Source organism: Amblyomma mixtum, chromosome 7, assembly GCF_055824585.1.
Source record: "Amblyomma mixtum isolate Tamu chromosome 7, ASM5582458v1, whole genome shotgun sequence".
Taxonomy (NCBI): Eukaryota; Metazoa; Arthropoda; class Arachnida; order Ixodida; family Ixodidae; genus Amblyomma; species Amblyomma mixtum.
The window spans coordinates 49,728,901-49,750,419 of NC_143018.1; the positions used below are offsets into that span (position 1 = coordinate 49,728,901).

The window sequence follows — 21,519 nt, forward strand, 5'->3', positions numbered from 1 at the left end:
AGATGACAGCGTCTGGTATTCTAGGCACTATACCGAGGGGAAGCCCGGCTCTGGCGGCGAGTCCGCAAGCAGCCGCAAGTAGGTCATGTGACCACGACGCTGTTTCCTGTCAGAACGGAAGTCGAGATGGAACTGGCCACTGCCAAAACAAATACGCCCTTTTTGTCGTGGTGGAAACAACTCCATGCTTTTTGTGGTGGGGTTCTGACGCGACGACTGTAGCTGGCTGGAGCACGTGTTCAAACATTGGCCCAAACATGCCAGACAGAACCTACCGCCTCTGTGGCTTCGCTAGTGGCGTCGATCGGAGGTCCGTCACATTCAAGGAATCATTGCCGCCGACGCGGGTGTGCAACCTGTGCAGCCTCGTTCCCATCAAAATGGCCATCTTGCCCTGTGGGCACGCCTTGTGCTCGGCTTGCGTGGACGGGTGCGCAGAGGGCGACGGCCACTCCATCTGTGCCATGGACAGCTCGCCGTTTGAAGTGGACAAGAACGTGTGCTGGATTTCGGCTCCTCGCGACCACCTGGCCAAACTGAAGGTATCCGTGCGCAAGTAGTTTTGTCAGCTTCTCCCCATTACATTATGGAACGGTCACCAACGTACCACATTATCTAAATTAAGCCGCCGTCAAGAGTTCAGCCTTTCATTACTGTTATTAATCGTTTGCAAATATTTTTTTCTTCACACTATAATGTGTTCGAGTGCCTTAACCGACAGCAAATTGCTGAAGGAATACCTTGAGCGGCCTGTGGCCGTTGATGGTGTTCTTGGCTACTTTTGGTGGACGCCTGCCGTGTTTTGTTCTCTGCGCATGCTATACGGACCATATATCCTGTAGGTATCCACATTCAGGGTGTAACTATCATTGCTGTAGCCCGCGGAATCGAATTTGCATGCGCCCTAAACAGTACAAATTTAGTGCTCTCTGCAAAGATCACTGAAAACTCGCCCAACAACTTACCTTGTTGAAAAAGAGGGCTGACATGGTCTAGTTGAGTCGTCTTCATGATAAATACAGGGAACAGTGCTAAGGTACAGGACAACAGAGGCAGCGACATAACATCCTAATTGTTTATTTTTACAGGCTTGTCATAGAGGAAGCACATCAAGCACAAAAACAAACTAAACAAAATTTGTGGCACAGTGCCAGTCTTCTCACTCGTCACTGATTTGGGAAAGCAAATTCTTGAGGGAACAGAGACACTGCCGGATGACTGACACAGATGTCACCGCACTTGTGAGTGTCGTATACCTCTACAATAGGTCTGGGAGGCATTTCTTTAAATTAGCCATGGTTTTCAAAATTAGTGTGTATGTTGTTTAGTATCAGGCACTGCTTGCCAATGCTCCACTGAGATTGCTTACTGTGCACCAGTGTACAGTGCAGCATTCTCAGATGTTGCTTTGTTGTTTACATGAAACGTGAGGGTAACACAGTTGAGCCCACTTATAACGGCAGTCACGGGGATTATGTTCGTTGTATCCGAAATTCGTAGTAAGTGAACTTGTCATATTACAGCCTAAAAATACAATCATACAAAAATGGCATTTACTTCTTTAAAAAGCTCGTTGTGAACAGGGATTTCTTCAAAGCAGACCCTTTCAAGCCGCTCTCTATGCTCTTCAGCGGAGTCATGTGCTCCTGACCGAGGCCCTTCTTGCAGATGAGCTGCCTTGGGAAACAATACCGACAGCAACTGAAGCATCCACGGCAATAGATGGTAGGGTTACCGTGCTCACCTTCGATCCTCGACGAAGTCGTACAGATGCAGCAACAAAGCTACCGCAGCCTATGTGCATGCCAAGCGAACATCTGCCATCTGCGCACTACCCACATGCTTTGCCCAGCCGGCACGCACTGACGCACCAGTTGAACTTGTAGTCTGTCGGGGCGCACTTGGCCGGCGGGCAACTGCAATTTCAGTGATGCCTTTTTATTGTTTTTTGGGGGGTGGACACTTTCTTTGGGGGTATAACGGGGATTGAGACATGTTCTGCGGTCACCGCACTGGAGGAAATCGTGTGTTTATCGACTGCGGGGGCGAATTAATGGCGCCTATTTGTTCGTTATAACCGAGTGGTGGGGCCATGGTTGTTATTTTTATCTGAGATGCAGGCCCGTAGCCCTAATACATATTTTGACGGTAGCTCCACCTTCGTTCATTATAAGCGGGTGCAGCTGTATTGTCAACACATTACACTTCTGTATGTCGAATCTTGGTCTAAATTTAATGGCATATCAGTAGCTTTGACAAATGTGCTCACTATTCTCCATTGTAGCCTAATCTGTTTCGATGGCATTTGGTGCAATGTTGTTTATGTTGTCAGATGTACTGTATGTATGCTGACACGGGTGTCAAGTATACAATGCTAAGTCTTTTCGGATTTGCATAACATCTTGCATTGTGCAGATGTGTAGGCTTCTTGCATGATTCAAGCAGGCTGCGATATTTTGGCGTACCAATGTGCTAAAGCTGCATGCCCAATTAAGGTGTGCATACAGCACTAAATAGCATTTCTACATCATGAAATTATAAGAATTAATAATTAAGGTTACAATTAAAGCATTGTACAACAAAGTCATTATGGGCCTGTAATGAGTTTTGTGCGTTTAAAAAAATTTTCAGGTGTATTCTATAAAACCTTTTCCTGAACATTTCCAAACCATTGTTGCTGCGTGAATGATACTGCAGGAGGTATGCTACTTGCACATATGGGAGACCATTAAATGTATATATGTGTATTGCTTCAAATGGGACATGGAAGTTTTTGTCATGAATCAGATATCATAGTGCTTCAACAGCACTGCAGCAGTGTTGTCATACTTATGCTTGGATATGTAAACAACGAAACATTAATGCAGTCTTAAATGTTTAGGATCTGGCACTAATTTGGTCCTCTTAAAGTTTATTATGTTTAAATTGGCATTGTAACCTTGCAGCATTGCTTATTTGCTGGACAGCTAGCATATGGCTTTAGGCAAACATTAGCCATTTGGGGGGTGAAATTGCTGCTAAAGATCCTGGCAACATACTGTGCTAGCAAGTATGTAGCCTTCATAGTTTGTATGGAGGTTTTATGTTAAACGTATTGGGTGTTTGGTACCATGCCTCTTGTTCTGATTTGTTCTTTATTGGAAAGCTAATTATGTGGTTCAGAGTACCGTTATTTCGTTCATGCCACTTGTTCCTCTAGTTTATATTTAACTGATGGGAATGTTCGCTAGAAAAGAGGAATTGTGCACATCACAATAATTCGTCTTCCGTGAAGGACATGGGTAGAAAGCAACCATGTGACATGATTGTAACCTAATTTGCTCGAAACATTGGTGACTACAGTAGCTAATGTGTGTTTTCACAGCCAGCACAGACCTCATTTCTTTTTGTTTTCTCTCTCACGGATAGGTTTGCTGCTGGAATGCCCAGCATGGCTGCGACTTTGAGGGTCCCCTTGGAGAGCTGCTCGAGCACTTCGAGAAACAGTGCATCTTCCACGAAACTTCATGCCCTCAGTGTGGGGACGGTGTGTTGTGCAAGGACATGCCAACACACTACCGCGCTAAATGCCCTGGCAGCACTTCGTCACAGGGAAACGACCAGAGTGGTGGAGCCGCCACTGCGGCAGGTGACATGCAGAAGCCGGACGCAGTTTCGTGCTCATACCATGACACCCTGACATCAGTACAAAGCAGAGTCAACGAGATTGCAGAAACACTAGATGGCCTAAGCACCACACTTGTGGCATACACCCAGGAATCCAGTGTACCAAACATGACATCAATACAAAGAAGAGTCAACGAGACTGCAGAAATGCTGGATGGCCTTAGCATCAGGCTTATGGCACACAACCAGGAGTCCAACCTACCAAACAAAGAAAATGGACCGAATGCCAAAGACCTTGATGCACTTCTGGTGGCATTTAATGAGATGAAGGCTGCACTAACAGAGGGCTTCAACAGCTTGAAACATTCCCTGCCCCTAGAGGTTGTTAGTGCACTTCCGCAGTCCCCAGAGTACGCGCTCGGAACCAGTCAGCGGGTCCTGGCTCCAACTCCTAGGAAGGTGGCTTTAAGTGGTAGCTCAGCTTCAGATGCTGTCAGCAATGGCACCAAGGTTGATGCATCTATAATGTATGTAGTGCTCAGCGTCATTTTTGAAGACTGGTATAGTTTTGATAAAAATGAGCACTTATTAAATCTCCAGTTTATGCAAGAAGTTTCTGTATACATTGGCGAGCACCGAACTGGTGTTGACATTTCATGTCTTCTGTATGGAGAAGCCAATTTTATTGCAGTTTACTCAAGTTGGGCAGAGCCAGTTGAATGGGACTTGCTCACTGTACGGCTGCTTAACCCTGGTGATCTCACTTCCCCATCCTTAAAGGATTTTTGTGTTCAGTATGCCAAGAAAGTACCGAAAGACTTCGTTTGGAGCAAGAAAAACAAGGTATTACGGTGCCTGAGCTCTTTAAATGATCGTTACTCCAGGGATAAAACTACTGAATTTGTTTTAGAATTTAGGCGGAAGACTGCAGCAAGAGAATAGGGCTTTGCATCGAACAGAAAAGCTGCAAACCTTTAAGAAGAAGGGCAACGTTTTCAGTAGCAGAAAAAAAAGCTGTCTCCGGGACCACATCTGTTTTTTGATATTCCTCGCAGGATGGGGTTGAATCCTGACAAGAAGCAACAAAATGAATATGACAATGAGATGCAGCGGGATGGGCATGTCCATGATTGAAATTGTTGCAGTGCAGTGTCTGATATAATTTTCTACCTTTCTTGCTCCTTGACTGAAGTTTCACTCCCCAGTCTGACCTGCAGTGGCATTTTCGTCAGGTAAACAGCAAAAGAGAAATAATTGTTGTCAAGGTCATATGATGCAACTCTTAGAATTGCATTTTTAGCTTACAGCCCCAAGTGCGCATCTTGTCTATAAAAGACCAGGAACTCAGTGCTGCTTATTTTGTGCCATCAGTGTAACAATACATATCTCGGTATTTGTTACCTTATAAAGTTCATCAGTGTACTTTCTTTTTGTGCCTGCTGACATCGGCAAGACAGCATAGTCAAGCAGACCATGGCCAGCAGGAACCCATGATGATGCCGGTTTCACAGCACTGCCGCTTTCTGCTTATACGCTTCATTATCGGACCATGGGGACAAATGTCAAGGCACTGCTGAATAAAATATTTTAAGGCGGAAGCCTTCAATGCCTCATCGTTGTAAGCAGAAGTTGTTGACAGAAATGTCACGCTTTTCAATTGGTCGAAATGGTCGCGACGTCACAGTGTGCGAATTTCAAACGGGGCCAATTGTACCTTGGCTAGTAACCATGCAACAAATTAAAGGGATCGTATAGTGATGCTCCAACTAAGTGGAACTGAGTTTAGTTCATTGCTTAATTAACCGATTAGCCTAATTAAGCTTTCTAGTCAGACCAGATAATTAAATAAAACCAAGTAGGAAATTGGTCCTGTTGGGGAATCGAACCAGGGTCTCCGGAGTGTGAGACGAGCACGGTAACCACTACGCCATGCCAGCTCGATGGTTTGGAAGGAACAAAGGCGCGTCTAGTGAATACGGTGTCTTCGTTCACTCCCATCTTCCTGCCTTCCCTTAAAGCTGCAAGACAGATACATTTCCTTTCCTCAAAAACTAATTTACCAACAAGCAAGACATAGAGCCGAACGGGCGATGGCGTTCTGTGGACTCCCTGGCAGCGTTGGAAGACGCTATCGCGTTCCACACTCAGAGGCGAACCTTAACATCATAACCACACATCAGTGACACTAGCAGCAACACCGTGCTGAAGGCTTTCGCCTCTCCGCGCTTTAGGTCAACAAAGCGCCCCCTGAATTTTTTGTACTGCCTTGAAAAAAAAAAATGGAGGGGACACTCAAGAGAGAGAGAGAAATGGACGGAAAGGCAGGGAGGTTAACCAGGCGATGCCCAGTTGGCTACCCTACACTTGGGGAGGGGAAAAAAGGAAAAAGAGCGGCAATGAAATGAGTTTTCTAAGTGTCCAGCGACCACCATGTCACGGGAACACTCAAGCTTCGCCTTAAGGTTATGACGTGATGCCTTAAATGGGTTAATGAACTCATATACATAATTCATCATTCTCTACTTAACATTTATAGATCCTTGGGAGCCCTCATACCACTCCTGGCGCAACGGTATGGCACTTAAGAGATGCGCCACCGCCTGGTGAGGCTTGTGCGCTCCGGGATTCTCTTCCCGAGCAACCTCTCGCGACCAGTCATTAATTTAAATGCCACCTGCCACAGTGCACAGTTTGCTCATAATTCGGTGAGTAGGTTGAGATGATGCCACAAGTTTTGTGACCTAGGTGACCAACCTACCTCCTTGGTTGGTTCTCTGGGGATTTTTTGTGGATTTTTCGCTCATAGTTAACGACACCGGATTTTCTACGACACGAGCTCCTTAAACAGACAACCATTTTAGATCCAAAAGATATTGACAGAATGCACTGCCAAAAATATTTTATCTGCAGAGGACCTTTCTTAATTACCACACTTTGTCGATTCCATGTCTATGTCCCTATTGCCTTGTAATGGTCCTCCACGGAATGTCACCAGAAATTTTTCGGACAGAAATTGTGATACAGTTGGGCAAAACACGCATGCAGGAAAAATATTCGTGACCTTCTTTGCATATTCTGCAAAGATAAAGCGAAAAAAATTTTTTAAATGCAATATATAAGTTAATCACAAAGGAAATGGTTCACTCGGACAGGTGTCATTGTCTGGACACTTGATCAATCTAATCAATATCAAACACTGCCGCGGAAATCCAGTCAGTACGAAACACTGAGCCACAAACAGAAAACGTCATGCAGTTTATCGACGAGCTGCACACTTGCACACATGGTAGTGGCTTTCAATGGGCTTCTATGTCCCCCACACAAGGCCTTTCAGTTAGCACCAGTGGCATTTGCTGGTCGAGCGAAGTTATTTCAATCAAATATGAACTTGTGACGGCAAAAACGAGAAATCCAAGTAAGAACATTATGTTGCTAATACCTTTTATTTAAAAAAGCATAGTCTGCTCTGCTGACTTGCACAAACATTATACAGATGCGTTAGGTAGAAACAAACATGCTTCTAAAGAAGGTGCCTTTCCAAGCCCCGTTCATGGAGCTTTTTTAGTGCATACATTGAAGTGTAGACCGTTTGAAAAGCTTTCCGGAACACGTGCAGTCAAGTTCCTCGTGATGGTCCAGCAAGCCTACCTCATTTAACTGTGTCTAACAGTGAACATTTCCAGAAAATCCCCTGTTGTAGTCTCAGCGATATGCACAAAGTGACATTGTGATCATATCCCAAAATGCAAGTCAAATGGATTTCCACTTCAGATGATCTCTTGCGAATGCTCGCACAAATGTTCCACGGATTTCTGAAAATGATGTTTAATATTGGGACCATTTGTAGATATCCTCTAAATATTTCTGGTCCTCTAGGTAACGTTCTCGCATTAAAAATTTCAGAAGTGCTTTCCTGCTGGCTGATAGTTACTAAAATGTAAAACTAAGAAGCAAATTTTTTCGACAACTTCCAGAGACGTGCTTTTCTTTTGGAGGCTAGAGTGAGTGCTTGGGGGCAAAATGTTATGTACCAAAATTCAGCACCTAGATGGTAGCTGCTGTTGCCATGGTTCCCTTGTATGAAAAGCAAGGTTGACTGAGCATAACTGTTCCATCCTCCCAGTGCAAGACAAAACGCCGTCCAGCTGCAAACAGCACAATAGATACAAAGGCCCTAACACAGTTTTTCAATAACTGAACTGGCAGCCATATGACCCAACCTCAAACACGAGCACAGTCTTTTTGAGTGGTTTAATGAAGTGTGACATTGGCAGTCAGTGTGGTTTGGTCTTGCATGCAGACAGCCGCTTCTTCTTGTTTTCTATATTTGTGTTTTCATGTTTTAGAGCTGTGCTCTTAAAAGATTATAGACACCTAACTTTTGTGTGCGTTTTCGTCTTTGTAATGGTGCATTAGGCATTTTATAGATGGACTACCATGTGGCATTCTCCTATAACCACTAAATTATAATCGAATTTCTTGTGCTGTTTCGGTTTCAACAGCTGAATGCTGACTGTGACGTCAAAGTGTGCTTATAGGTCATGCGAAACATGAGAAAACTGCGATATAATCGCTGCTTCGTTGTTTTAATTCACTACAATGCTAAAGCTAGCCTGCCTCAAGAGGCGGAATGACTACGAATGTAGCATCAGCAGTTGGAGTTCCTCATGCCTCGCGCAACCTATAAGCACACTTCAGCGTCACAGTCATCGCTTGGCTGTTCAAACCCGAACAACATGACGGAAAAATTTGATAGTAAATTATTTAGCAGTCATAGGTGAATACCTTGTGGTTGTTCATGCATAGTAGTGTTTTCCAAATCACTTTTAGAATACCTTGTGGTTGTTCATGCATAGTAGTGTTTTCCAAATCACTGTAGAAAAGAAAACATGCCACCAAAATTAAGTGTCTATACTCTTTTAAGGTGAAGGTTTCTGATCCATGCTTGCTATTCAGGGCTGTCAACATGAAATGTTCAGTGGCCACCTCAATTCTGCACCATGAGGAGAGGGAATGAAAGAACGAAGAGATACATAGTTGCCGTATTGGAGGTCTCTGGATACACCTGCAGTATTTTAAAGAAAGCTGCTATAATTCCATCTTGTTTTTGTTCCTCGTAAAATTTATCTTGCTCTTTTCATGTTTGGCAGCAAAAGACGCACATTTATTGGAGAGAAAATTGGATTTAATTTTTCCGCCAGTCCATTAAAACTAGTGATGCCGTTGCCGAAAAGGACAGGTTGCCATCATATTGAAGTAGATGGTAGCGTAGTGTAGCCTCTGGACTCTGCAAAAATTGATGTTAGCGTCCGCACGCATTTGTTGTAAGTACGGGTGTGTTTTTACATTTTTTATTTTAGTTATTAATAAATTGGAAAAAACATTACCGACTGGTACGCTTCTCGGTAATGCGATTTTTGAGCGCAGCTGCTGCTTGCACTCCAACCGTAGGCGACCGCATACGAAACACGCACTGCCGAGCGGAGGCGGCTCTGGGGCGTTCTGCTGCTGATGAGCTTCGCTTCGGGTGAACGACCAGCACGCGCTACTTTGGCGCCATCTCTTGCGAATGATAGCGTGCAGACGACAGCGCGCGCTACGCTGGTGCTGCGAGTCGCCGCTGCGCGTATGATGCGTCATGGATGCATCCGCAGGGAGCACATTTTCCTCCAAGCTGTGCAGGAAAGGCGCTTCTCGTATGGCAAAAGCCCCGCGAGAAGGCAGTTTCTTCACAGTACCCCCTCAGTAGGATAAGAGAACAGACTGTGCTCAAGATGGGAGCGGCTGCATGTGCACTTCATTGGCTGGGTATGAGCCAACACAAATTGGAACAATATACGTCAGCGGGATCAAGTGATCGGTGCTTCGCGAATAGTGTTGCGAGCGGCGCGGGGAAAACAGTCGCGCAACTCTGAACACTGCATACTGTCACCGTATTCACCTCCTCCTGTTTGCTCCTCGCACTCTCTCTTCGCTGTCACCGCCTCCCGTTACGCCAAAGCAAGCCGCTCAAACAGGGAGCGGGCGCCTTTGAGCTGCCCTCTAAAATTTTTGTCGCGAAAGCAACACTACGCCCACCGTTTCGCCTCTTCAGCGTGTCCGCACTTTCGCCGTGACGGCGACTCCACGAATGACCTTGAGCCGTCGCCTAGCAACCGCAGCAGCTGCCGCCGGCGCTCGCTCCGCCAGACTGTGAAACAGGGGTCGTTGTTACTGGGGTACATATATCTCCCCAGGTTTGACGGAGGACTGAAAGAAAAAGAAACGATAAGGTAGTGCAAGCATTTGTGCTCAGCCGCATATACTACGCACTCCCATATCTCAGACTCACGCAAAAGGAAAGAAATAGGATAGGCGCTCTAATACGCAGGGCATACAAAACGGCACCCAACAGCTGGGCTCATGAGTCTAGGCGTAATGAATACGGCGGAAGAACTCATTGAGGCGCAGTTGACAGGGCTGATAACACGACTCTCCAAAACTGCAGCCGGCAGAAAAATTACAGAAAGTGTCAACGTGAAATGTAGGCCGAACTCACCTCAAATCATGGAGATCTCCATGGGGAAATAAGGGAACGTATCATAATACCACCCCTCCCAAAAAAACATGCATCCCCCTCACAACATCAGCAGAAGGAATGCCCGCGCGGAAAATATGCACAATAAACTTAAAGACGACAGGTCAGCGCTGTATGTCGACGCTGCTGAGTACAGGCACAAAGAAAGCATATGTTGTGGCTATAGCTGACCACAAAGGAGACTGCATAGCAGCTGCGACTATACCAGCGAAAAGTCCGGAAGATGCAGAAGAAACAGCAATAGCATACGCCATGTACATAGAAGTTTCGCAGGAAAAGACCGTAATAAGCGACTCAAAAACTGAGATAAATAACTTCATAAAAGGCAGAGTACATCCCCCAGCCGCAAAACTAATTAGCAAATACCGCCCAGAAACTCGAGTCAAAATAATATGGACCCCCGCACACTCGGGCTTCCCTGGAAACGGAGAGGTCAACAACTTAGCCCGAGAACTAACTATCCGGGCAGGACCAGACGCGTTCCCAAACCACGGGGCTAGCTCAGCGAAGGACCATCTACTCACTTTTAGTGAAATCACGACTTTCTATCAAAGGAGCAGATTGGAATATCCCCCGCCCAACCCCACGCTTGCGCAAGAGCAAGCAACCACTCTCAGGCAGCTCCAAACGCACACATTCCCATGCCCCGCAATACTAGCCAAAATTCACCCAGATATATACTCTGCAGAATGCAAAAGCTGCGGAAAGTATGCTAACCTTAACCACATCATATGGGCCTGCAGTAAAAACCCTTTAAGCGGAATAACCACACAGGAGCAGTGGGAGACCGCGCTGCGCAGCTTGGACCTGTGACAGCAAAAGTTGCTCACAGAGAGAGCTGACCAGGTCGCCGAGATCCAAGAGATCAAGGCCACCAAGCGACAGTAGCCCGCCTGCGCCAGAAGAGAATTCCTCTTCAAAGACTCTATAAATAAAGTTTATTCTCTCTCCCCAGACCAGCACCAAAACTGCGCTGGACGTTATGGCTACCGGAGCCGCATTGAATGAGAATTGGTAGTCATGACTGGTGACTACAATAAGGATCCAAAGAGAGACTCTGCCTTCATCCAAGCTGTCGAAGATTGTCTTCAACTAGAGCTAAAGCTACAACCAACCACCATCACACATTTTGGAATCAGTTTGGACTTGGTGAGGCAGAGAACATTTGCAGAATCAAACTACGCCATCAGTGCAGTAGAAACCAAGACACACTACTTTACTGACCATTGTGGGGACGCCTTCGTCCCCTGCGTTCACTTTCCCGCACTGCACCCCACTGTTGTTAGCTGCCCCCGAAAAGCACTCCCTTTAGTTTGGTTACTCTAGCCGTGGCCGCCGCGATCTGCTCCGGCGGCGGCGCGCGCCGTTGCTCCGGCCGTCCCATTCGGCGCCTCGCCCAGCAGAAGAGTGTAATCGTGGCCGCCGCGATCTGCTCCAGCGGCGCGCCGTTGCTCATCGCGCTGCGATCGCGGAGGCCACGGTGTAATGCTGCTAGTTCCCTAAAACGCCGCGAGGTGGCGGTCTTAGCCTAAGCATCGACATAGTGTAGAACTATATCGATTCTGGAAAAGGCAGATCAGGAAAGAATTTTTCTATGATAACTCAAGAGGCAGTGCCCTACTTTTTGAAGCTAGATCAGGGTGTCTTAGAACGCGCAGCTACAAAAAGAAATTTAACGAAGAAGATGACACATGTGCAGTGTGTGGTAGATCTGTGGAAACAATTGAACACCTCATAATCAAATGTGATGGTATCCATCCGGATGTCGATGCAGGCACAGTCACTCTTTCTGAGGCCCTAGGGTTTAAAGATAACAATGGTCATGTAAATAAATCTGCAGTGGAAGTCAGCAAAAAGCGATTGGAGGATTGGTGGTTGAAAAGCAGAGATGTGGCATAAGGTTAGAATAGTAGGAAACCGTAGGCAAAGTTGATGGAGAATCTTAATGAGAATTGCCAACACAGTAAACAAAAAAAAATAATAAAGAAAAGCTGAGCATGGTGGCAATTGCCACCACCCCGTTTCAAAGGGGGCGCTCCTATCCATCCATCCATCCATCGAGCGGCGCTCGTCCGGCCGGCACTGCCTGCACTTTCAGCCGCTGCACCAGCTTTGTTGGCGCGCTTCGACACTGAATGACTAGGCATACGCAGGCAGTTTTTTTCTGACTCGTTCCTGAGGTGACAAAGAAGTTGAGGTACATTGTTAAACAGTTGCGAATGTCTTCTCCATGCAGCTTTTGTGGTAATTTAAGAGTTGATGGGGGCAACACATGCTTTCACCTTGCGACATGTCGTCTAAATTGCTTGCCATCGCGCTGAGTTTTTTCTTCACATCCTTGAAAGCGATGCCCACTCGTTCACCTACTCCACCCATGAAGTGCAACCAAAAAGCGACCACTTTGCTTTATGTTAAGGCTATAACAACTGAGTGGCAACAATGCCATGATTTGAAAATTTTGCAATACATTGCAGAAAGTCTAGGTCGGGATCATGGTCGGGATACTTATATGGGCATTTTCTATCTCACTGCAGCGGCCGCCATCAGGCATCACAAATGCCAGCATTGCTTACGTATATAGCAGGGTTCGTGGCGAGAGCTCTTGAAGAACGTAGAAGGTGCAGCTCCTGGCCTGCCCTTTACCAGTCGGATGGGTCTAGTCCGTTGCTGACTCATTAGCCTACAGTCAAGGGGGGATTAACCTACCCAAAATCAGAGTTCGTCAGTGTTCTGGTGGCCACTAAGAAGGCTTGATATTGCCCCGCCGCATATAAATATAAGCAACGTGCGGCAGCAGCTGGCTGCAGCTATTACTTTCGAGGATCTGGCAGTGCTCCCTTTTTGTTGGCAAAGCAAGGGAGGACCACGCTGCAAGCACAGTATCTGTGGTGTTCGATAATTTCGTGAGGTCACTCTTATCTAACGTAGGAGCTACTGTCACAGACTATAGGGCAGCATATACCGCAAAAAAAGCTCGCCAGCAGCCGCTCCACAGGAAAGTGCTCCGTGTTTAGAATGAACACTATGCGAGAAACATTATAGATCTGGTTTAATCTGCGTAATTAAATCAATCAGACTATATGCGCCAAAAAACCTCATGCACTGCAGGCTGTTGGGCACGGCCCTGCCCAACATTCGACAGGGAAAAAGGAATTGACTGATATCTACAAGCGCCGAAAGCAAACGTTTATTGGATGCATTAATGTTCAAATGAAATACCATTGCTACACACGAAAACCGACAGAACGCTAATCTCTCCTTATAATTTAAGGCTCTAAACTAACGTTCACGTGCATAGCAAAATTAAAATTGACCGCTGTGCTCAAATGTAAAGTAATTCATGTTTGGTGCCATATACAACTGCACAAATAAAAAAAACGCTCTTATGACGATCTGCTTTATCTCGGTCCTAAGTCTGCTTCCGAATTTAGGAAGATATTATACCAGTAAGCTATCTTGTCCTTTGCCGGCGCTCCTGTGCGGTAATTTTCTAGCGCGCATCGCACACAGGCCTGCGACAGCTGCGTTTTCGCGGTTTACGCACGACTGCCTCAGGGAAAGCGCGCATGGGGTAAGCGCGCCACCGTGCGGCGAGAGGAGCGGTCACACCGCTCTCACAAATTACGCTCTCTCCGTGCGAATGGGATGGCCGGAGCAAAAGCGCGCTTCGATCGCGGAGGCCACGCTCTAGCTAACAGGGGAGGGCGCTCGCGTCGCAGCGACAGCAGCGCCACGGATGGCGTGTTTGGCCGCTCGCGCGCGGGGGAAGGCTAGCTCTCTTCTGCTCCGCATCGGGAAGCGTGGTGGACGTTCACGCGCAAAGCTCCGCTCTGTGCCGCGGGCCTCTCGTGGTTGGAACTTACTCCCGCCACCTCGTCCCGTCGGGCCTCGGAGCTTCCCTTTGCCCTAGCGTGGGCGGACGTTCGCTCGTAGCCGTGCTGGTGAGTCGGACATCCTAGATTCCTCAGTGTATTTTGTTGCTAGCTGGCGTTATTGTTGCTATAGCAATAAATGCCTTGTTTGTGTCAGCCATTGTGTCGTTCCTTTGTTCCCGCAGAGCAAGGCCCGCCGTGGTCGGCGTGCGCTCAGTAGCGTACGCGACCACGGGGTGGGGTAAGCGCGGTTTTGAACTGTGTCAGCCGCGCTTAAACGGGGAATACGTGTTTATCTTCCCCGATGTAAACCCCACATCTGGCGCCCAACGTGGGGCCTGCTCTTGGAACATTGGACGACAGTCTGTTCGGTTCGAGGAACGCTCTTTGTCCGGACTTGACAAGTGCTAGGCCTAGAGTGAATTTTGATCGCTAGGACCTGCGGCATGCTTTCTTGAGTGCGAGGTGTATTGCGCTGCAGCATGTTTGAACTTTTCGACATGCTCAGCATGTTTTTTTTTGTGAAGTTTTCTTCCTGGAGTTTCTTCAAGAACCACTTGGTCCGCATCGAGGGAGCGCGAGGCCTAGCGCCCGCGGAGTTGCCGAGCCCGAAGCGAGTGAGTACGGAAGCCGCGTGGGTGGTCCGAGTTTTCTGTATATATTTTCTCGCTGTCTCTTTTTCGACTCTGGGAGTCGCGGCTCAGGGAGCCGGGTGGCCTGGGGCCACGGGTGCCGTAACGAGCTCGCTGGTATTGCAGCTCGGCACCGGGCGTTCCGACACCGTCCGATACGGTGGGCGCCGATCGCTCAAGCTGCTTTGTGCAGTGAGCGGGGAGGACCACCCCACAACGCTGATGTCTCCTCGCGGCTGCGCGCACGAAACCCGTTCCGGGTCCTCCTTTTGTTGGGGGTCATCGACCGCCACTATGGTAGTGAGGCCTAAGGCTATTCATAGCTGCCTGCACCTTGTCAAAAGTGACACGACCACCGGACCGTGGTGTTGAGAGGGGGCGCACTTTGCTGGCCACCCGTTTTTTTTAACCTCGCATGAACCGAGCATTCTCGTTCAACTCAAGAAAGGGCTTTGTTCACTCGAACTTTGCGTTGCACGGCCGCCCGACACCTTTTGCTAGCGAGTTGAGCATTGAGCCACGAGGCTCTTGTGTACGCCGTTTCCCCTCCCGTGACCTACGTTAAAGGCATGCGGAGTGTGTTTTGGCAATCTTTCAGATCCAGCGGAGCCACTGCGGCTTGCTGTCCTGTGCACATCGTCTCGCTGCCGCCTGCTGCGACGGAGCGGCCTGTATCCTGTTCGCCGCATCCATCCGGGGCAGCTGTGGCGAGACCAGACAGCAGCCACCTCTGGCTGCTGTTGCCCTGGCGACTGCTGCGGAATCTTGGCCTGCAGTGGTCAACCGGCCCTCCTCTTCGCGGGCCTGCGGGCACTTAGTCCGCGGGCCATGCGAGTCGTCCCAGCGGAGACCTTCACGCCGCCTTCGGAATACCGCGGAAGACTGCGTGCACTCTGTCGGCGTGACCTCCGCTGCACGACCTGCCTCAAGTGCATGAAGACCAGGAGACTCCTCCATAGCATGTAACTTGCAGGCGCGTGGGTCTATTTAAGGTTGGGGGGATGTGGGGACGCCTTCGTCCCCTGCGTTCACTTTCCCGCACTGCACCCCACTGTTGTTAGCTGCCCCCGAAAAGCACTCCCTTTAGTTTGGTTACTCTAGCTAACAGGGGAGGGCGCTCGCGTCGCAGCGACAGCAGCGCCACGGATGGCGTGTTTGGCCGCTCGCGCGCGGGGGAAGGCTAGCTCTCTTCTGCTCCGCATCGGGAAGCGTGGTGGACGTTCACGCGCAAAGCTCCGCTCTGTGCCGCGGGCCTCTCGTGGTTGGAACTTACTCCCGCCACCTCGTCCCGTCGGGCCTCGGAGCTTCCCTTTGCCCTAGCGTGGGCGGACGTTCGCTCGTAGCCGTGCTGGTGAGTCGGACATCCTAGATTCCTCAGTGTATTTTGTTGCTAGCTGGCGTTATTGTTGCTATAGCAATAAATGCCTTGTTTGTGTCAGCCATTGTGTCGTTCCTTTGTTCCCGCAGAGCAAGGCCCGCCGTGGTCGGCGTGCGCTCAGTAGCGTACGCGACCACGGGGTGGGGTAAGCGCGGTTTTGAACTGTGTCAGCCGCGCTTAAACGGGGAATACGTGTTTATCTTCCCCGATTTAAACCCCACACCATCGAAGCGTAATCATTGGTGTAAATAAAGTTGTATCCAATGCTTAACTACCTGTCTTCTTCATGTATAAACAACACAGCTTAGCCACAACGCCTAACCACAGGCGAATCCTAAGCGTAGCCATGCAGCCGTTGCTTTCGCAACACAACCAGGTTTTACCAGAGCTAAACCACTGCGTGTTCAGGGGCCGTATTCTGTAACGAGCCATGGTTCATTCATTCATTTGGCGTGACGGCAGCATCAGAAGAAAGTAGCAAGCGGCCAATCACAACTTAGCGGGTCCCCAGACGAAAAATTGGATTTTGAGGAAAGGAAAATGCGTAGAAATTGTCTTATATCTCGGTGGACACCCGAACTCAAACGGGCGAGAATAGTGGAATGGTACAAATTCCGGGAGATTCGCAGAAGCCACAAAGCTAAGGAAATTGGAGACATAGGAGACTGGACAAAACAGCTGAGGGAAGATGCACCGGAGATAATGGATAGCAAGCTAATGAGCATGTGGAAGGAGAAGGAAAGGCTCGAGAAGAGACTCAAGTCTCAAAAATGGAACCGAAATTTAAGGCGTTCGTTAGCCAGATACACCAAGGAAATGGAAACGTATGCTATTAAACTAAACGAGCAAAATTGGTACGCCAGGTGCGACGAAATGGAAAGGGGCATGAGCCTAGCAAAGACTTGGAATATATTGCGGCATCTCCTCGACCTGGGAAAATCTAAACAGGCAGCGAGCGCTAACCAAGTGAAAGCGAGACACGCTTTCCAGGGAACGGACAAACAGCTGATGGACAGGCTCAGGGACATTTACATAGGGGACGCGACAGAAGTACGACAGGCAGAATATGGAGGAGCGTAAAATGAAGATCTAGACGCGGACATTACGGTAGCGGAGATCAGAGCAGCTATCGCTGAGCTAAAAAATCGCTCGGCCCCTGGCCCGGATAAAATATCCAATGTCATGCTCAGGAATCTAGACAACGACTCGATAGATGCAATTGCGCGGTACATGAACAAAGTATGGACGGAAGGTAAATTGCCAGAGGAATGGAAGCAGGCAGAGGTTGTTCTCATCCCCAAGCCGGGAAAAGAACCAAAATTGGAAAACCTAAGACCGATCTCGCTAACGTCTTGCGTGGGGAAATTCTCATGGAGCACGTAGTGCAAACGAGGTTAACGAGATACATGGAAGATGGAAACCTATGGCCGCACGAGATGGTGGGCTTTAGACCTAAGCTCAGCACGCAGGATTTAATGCTCAGACTCAAACATGACATTGTAGACAAGAAAGGATTAGGTGCCAAGGTGATCCTAGGTCTTGACCTCACGAAGGCCTTCAACAACGTCCGACACGAGGCGGTGCTCAGAGGTCTGGAGGAGGTAAACGTGGGCAAGAGAACATACGACATCAAGGACTTTCTCCAAGGGAGGAAGGCGGTGATTAAATTCCACGACGCAGAGTCCCCCGGCATAAGGCTGGGCAGCAAAGGTACCCCGCAAGGCGCCGTACTGTCCTTATTCAACATAGCGATGAGAGGTCTCCCGGCCATGCTGAACAAGATCCCTGATCTAAAATTCAGCATGTACGCGGACGACATAAACATGTGGATGAATAACAGAAGCGACGCGGAAATTGAGTGGAGTCTTCAAAGGGCAGCAGACGTAGTGGTGAAGTACGCGGCCGAAAGAGGCCTGGCGTGCTCACCGCAGAAGTCTGAGCTCTTCGTGTACAATAGCAACAGCAGGAACAAGAGAGACGTAGAAATTAAAGTGGTGGTGGGAGGCCTGGAGGTGCCCAGGGTCGAGGAAATGAGGATCCTAGGCATGTTTATCAACAAGAAAGGCAACAACACCAATACCATAAAGAAATTAGCCACATATGCAGACCAAGTGGTAGGCATATTCAGGAGGGTAGCGGTAAAAGGGCGAGGACTAAAAGTAAGGAATTTCCTGAGAATGTCGCAGGCGTACGTAATAAGTCTGATCTGCTACGCGACGCCGTACCTAAACATGAACAAGGCAGAAATAGAGAAGGTAGATAGAATATTGAGGAAATGCGCCAAGCGAGCTCTGGGATTCCAATATCTACGTCGACGGAGCGGCTTGAAAAAATGGGGGTACACAACAGATGGGTTGAGCTGGCAGAGGGGGTGAGGATATCCCAATTAGAACGGCTCGGCCAGTGACGCAGGTGGTGGTGGTGAAAACATTTAGGAAGGGACGTATGCTTGGATCAGCCCCTAAGGAACCGATCTTTATAAGCACTAGGTGGAGGTCCCTAGTTTGGGACCACAGTCAGTGGCGGTGGCCACCGCCCGGGCGCGCCCGATTTTGGTGGGTAGTCGTGGCAGCCGAGCAAGATCCCCTCCCAGTCCTCCCGGCTTGGTTGGTGACGCAGCGGAATTTCGTCGACAGCAAAATTCGACAAAGACAAAGTGGGCATATTTTAAACAAATCATGGGCGCGAAGCAGTTGCGATGCATTTATTTTCGCTGCACTCACGCAGCTGCCTATCAAAATACAGAATGATCTCATCACAGGAAGGCAGATCATCACAGGAAGACACGTACCTTCCTGTGATGAGATCATATCTGGTTTGGTTTGTTTTGGTTTTATGGGGTTTAACGTCCCAAAGCGACTAAGGCTATGAGAGACGCCGTAGTGGAGGGCTCCGGAAATTTCGACCACCTGGGGTTCTTTAACGAGCACTGACATTGCACAGTACACGGGCCTCTGGAATTTCTCCTGTATTTTTCGCCAGAACTGCAGCGAACTGCTGAGACGTCTTTAATCACATCGTACCTCCTGGCAACGGTACGCAGGTGAGAGGATATCGATAATGCAACTGCGAGGGGAGCGGAGATCGCACTGAGAATCGTGAACAGTTACTTTGGCGGTTAATCTCTCTGAAGCTCTGCAACGCACGCATCAAAACCGGCAAGCATAACGCCGTGGTGTCCGACAAATCAGGGCCGGATTGATGGTGGGGAAGGTCGCTTCGACAAGCGAGAATATGCTGAACCCAAATTTTTGATGAAAAAAATTGGCGGGGGCTTAGCTTTGGTTAAGCCAGGTAGGTTGCGAAAGCAAAAGCGCAGCGCCTCCAACTGAAGGAACGAGTGCGCCGCGGCTACAGGTCACACGTGGCTACCAGCCGTCGCTGCGCGACGACTCAAAGCGTCTTCGGTATTTTTTTTATTTTTGTTTTTGATGTTGTTGCGACTGAGATAAAGAAAGTATAATCTACAGCTGGTATGACGTCACAGCAGCAGTAGCGCCACAGGTGCGCAGCGCGGCAAACACACACCGTAACTGCAGCCGGGCTCTCTGAAGGAGCGAGTTGGTCGCCCATAATCTACAGCTGGTATGGCGTCACAGCAGCAGTAGCGCCACAGGTGCGCGGCGCGGCGTAACTGCAGCCGGGCTATCCGAAGGAGTTGGTCACCCATATTCACTCCGCTTAAGGTCAAACGTAACTGCGGCCGGGTCACGCGAAGGCTTGAAAGTGTGAGTAGCATTGCTTTAGCAATAAAAGTCGAAGAAATACATATAGTTCAAATGGGACCACCCCCTTCAAGAAGACCCATAATTCCACCCCTGCGACAAACATAGAATTTGTAAGGGGCTGGCCATTAAAGCATAGAAAAACATACTTACGGAAGTATATTTCTCTATGATTAAAGGGTCCCTGAAAAGGGTGTTGTAGGTTGGCTATAAAACGCTTGCATTATGTAGAGTACAAGCCACCTCAGCGTTCATGCCGCGTACAATACCTCAAAAGCAAGCCGATAATTTACAATATAATTTTAAGAGGCTTCCGCTTCTGCGCCTCGCGGCGACCAGCGGTGGCAAGCTTTCGTCCGAATCCATGCGCATATTGCGTCATGTAGCGCTCATTACGTCAGCAGCGGAGTGCCATCGACGCCAAACCAGTTTGGGAGGCGTTGGCTCCGCCCCCTGGGGAATTCCCACGCGCGTCGGAGCAGGGCCCAGTGCGTGGAGCCGGAGGACCGACATTTCAGCGCGCAAAAAGTGACGAGAGGAGAGGGAAAGGCGCGAAGAAGCGGAAATTCAAATTTTGACTACAAATGACTCAGCTTCCACAAAACGCATAAAAAAATTTGCTAGAGGATATTAGTGATGCTGTGTACTTTAGCATCCTAGCTAGGGTCAAGCACGCACAGTCCCGCAGCATTATTAATAAAGCTCGCATAACTGAAGTGCTTGTTAATCCGAGATCACGTTGGCGCCCCGCTATTCCCCTATATTTTTAGTCGATAGGGTCCCTCTTTTAAAACACCTTAAAACCTAAGGGGCGATATTGTCCTGCGCATGTGCACTGGCACCCCGCTATTTCCCTGTTTAGTTTATGGGGGCTCATTCTACCACGGTGAAGCCCCGCACACATTCGGGACCGCCATATAAAATTCCCCTATGATAAAAAGAAGTAGTCCGTTGTTAAAGTTTTAGTGCGAAAACACTACTTAACGGGGTCAAACCCAACCAAGAATCTTGTGTGAAACCTCGGAGTAACTCGGGTTAGTTCGGAGGAGCGTCGCGTAAGCTGTAGCCAATGGGAGGAGGGCATCACGCCGGCTGCCGCCAAGTGTAGAGAGGACGATAAAGAGCGAGAATCATGGCTGCGAGCACATGCAGATGGCGGAAAGAAGAATGAACACATGCTTTCGCACGTATACTTGAGGGAGAAAACGAAGGTAATCGTTTTTAACCTCCGTTATCTCTGATGCTACATAAGTTAGCGAAAAAATTAAAGAACGATAAAGTACACCGAATTCAATTTTCGAAAGTCGTTTTTAATGACATGCAAGCTGCTAAAGAGAATTTAACTGCCAGTTTAGCTGCCAATGGCGGCAGGGACCGTTTGGAGCACATATGTAACTTTTTATTCAGATTCCAGACCAACATTTAATTTAATAGCGTCTGCAGCTATTGATCACTGGCTTTAATATTTAAGACAAACATCGGATTATGAAATGATATACGTATTAATGCACACTTTTTAGATGTCAGCATGATAATACAACGTCCGTTTCTGTGCTCTTAAGCTATTCTGTCTTCAGATTCCTAGTACTCATAAAAATAAAGTTAAACTTTATTATGCATGTTTACGTCAAAGAAATTCTTACAAAAAAATAACTTGGCAGCTTTATTGCACTCTTCAAGTCGCAGGACTTATGCGCGAAAATCAGGATCTTTCTAGAGGCATTCTTTG

At 48.2% G+C, this 21,519-nt stretch overlaps 1 protein-coding gene, 1 long non-coding RNA gene and 1 pseudogene across 3 annotated transcripts; 2 read left to right on the plus strand and 1 right to left on the minus strand.

The window, feature by feature from the left end:
* Positions 1 to 126: 126 nt before the first annotated feature.
* Positions 127 to 5,204, plus strand: LOC149336046 (uncharacterized). Of its 2 annotated transcripts, none has more exons than XM_089552537.1 (2): positions 127 to 542; positions 3,409 to 5,204. In XM_089552537.1, the coding sequence occupies exons 1-2, from the start codon at positions 258 to 260 to the stop codon at positions 4,546 to 4,548; spliced, it is 1,425 nt and encodes a 474-aa protein (XP_089408663.1). In that variant the 5' UTR covers positions 127 to 257; the 3' UTR covers positions 4,549 to 5,204. The 2 variants fall into 2 exon arrangements, with proteins under 2 accessions (XP_089408663.1, XP_089408664.1); XM_089552538.1 differs by lacking the exon at positions 127 to 542 and adding an exon at positions 630 to 1,725.
* Positions 160 to 11,591, minus strand: LOC149336047 (uncharacterized). Its single transcript, XR_016284139.1, has 2 exons — positions 11,408 to 11,591; positions 160 to 9,855 (listed from the first exon to the last, which is right to left on the minus strand). It is a non-coding gene; the product is annotated as an uncharacterized LOC149336047 (long non-coding RNA).
* Positions 11,592 to 12,675: 1,084 nt separating this feature from the next.
* Positions 12,676 to 13,271, plus strand: LOC149336048 (uncharacterized; annotated as a pseudogene).
* The last annotated feature ends 8,248 nt before the right edge of the window (positions 13,272 to 21,519 follow it).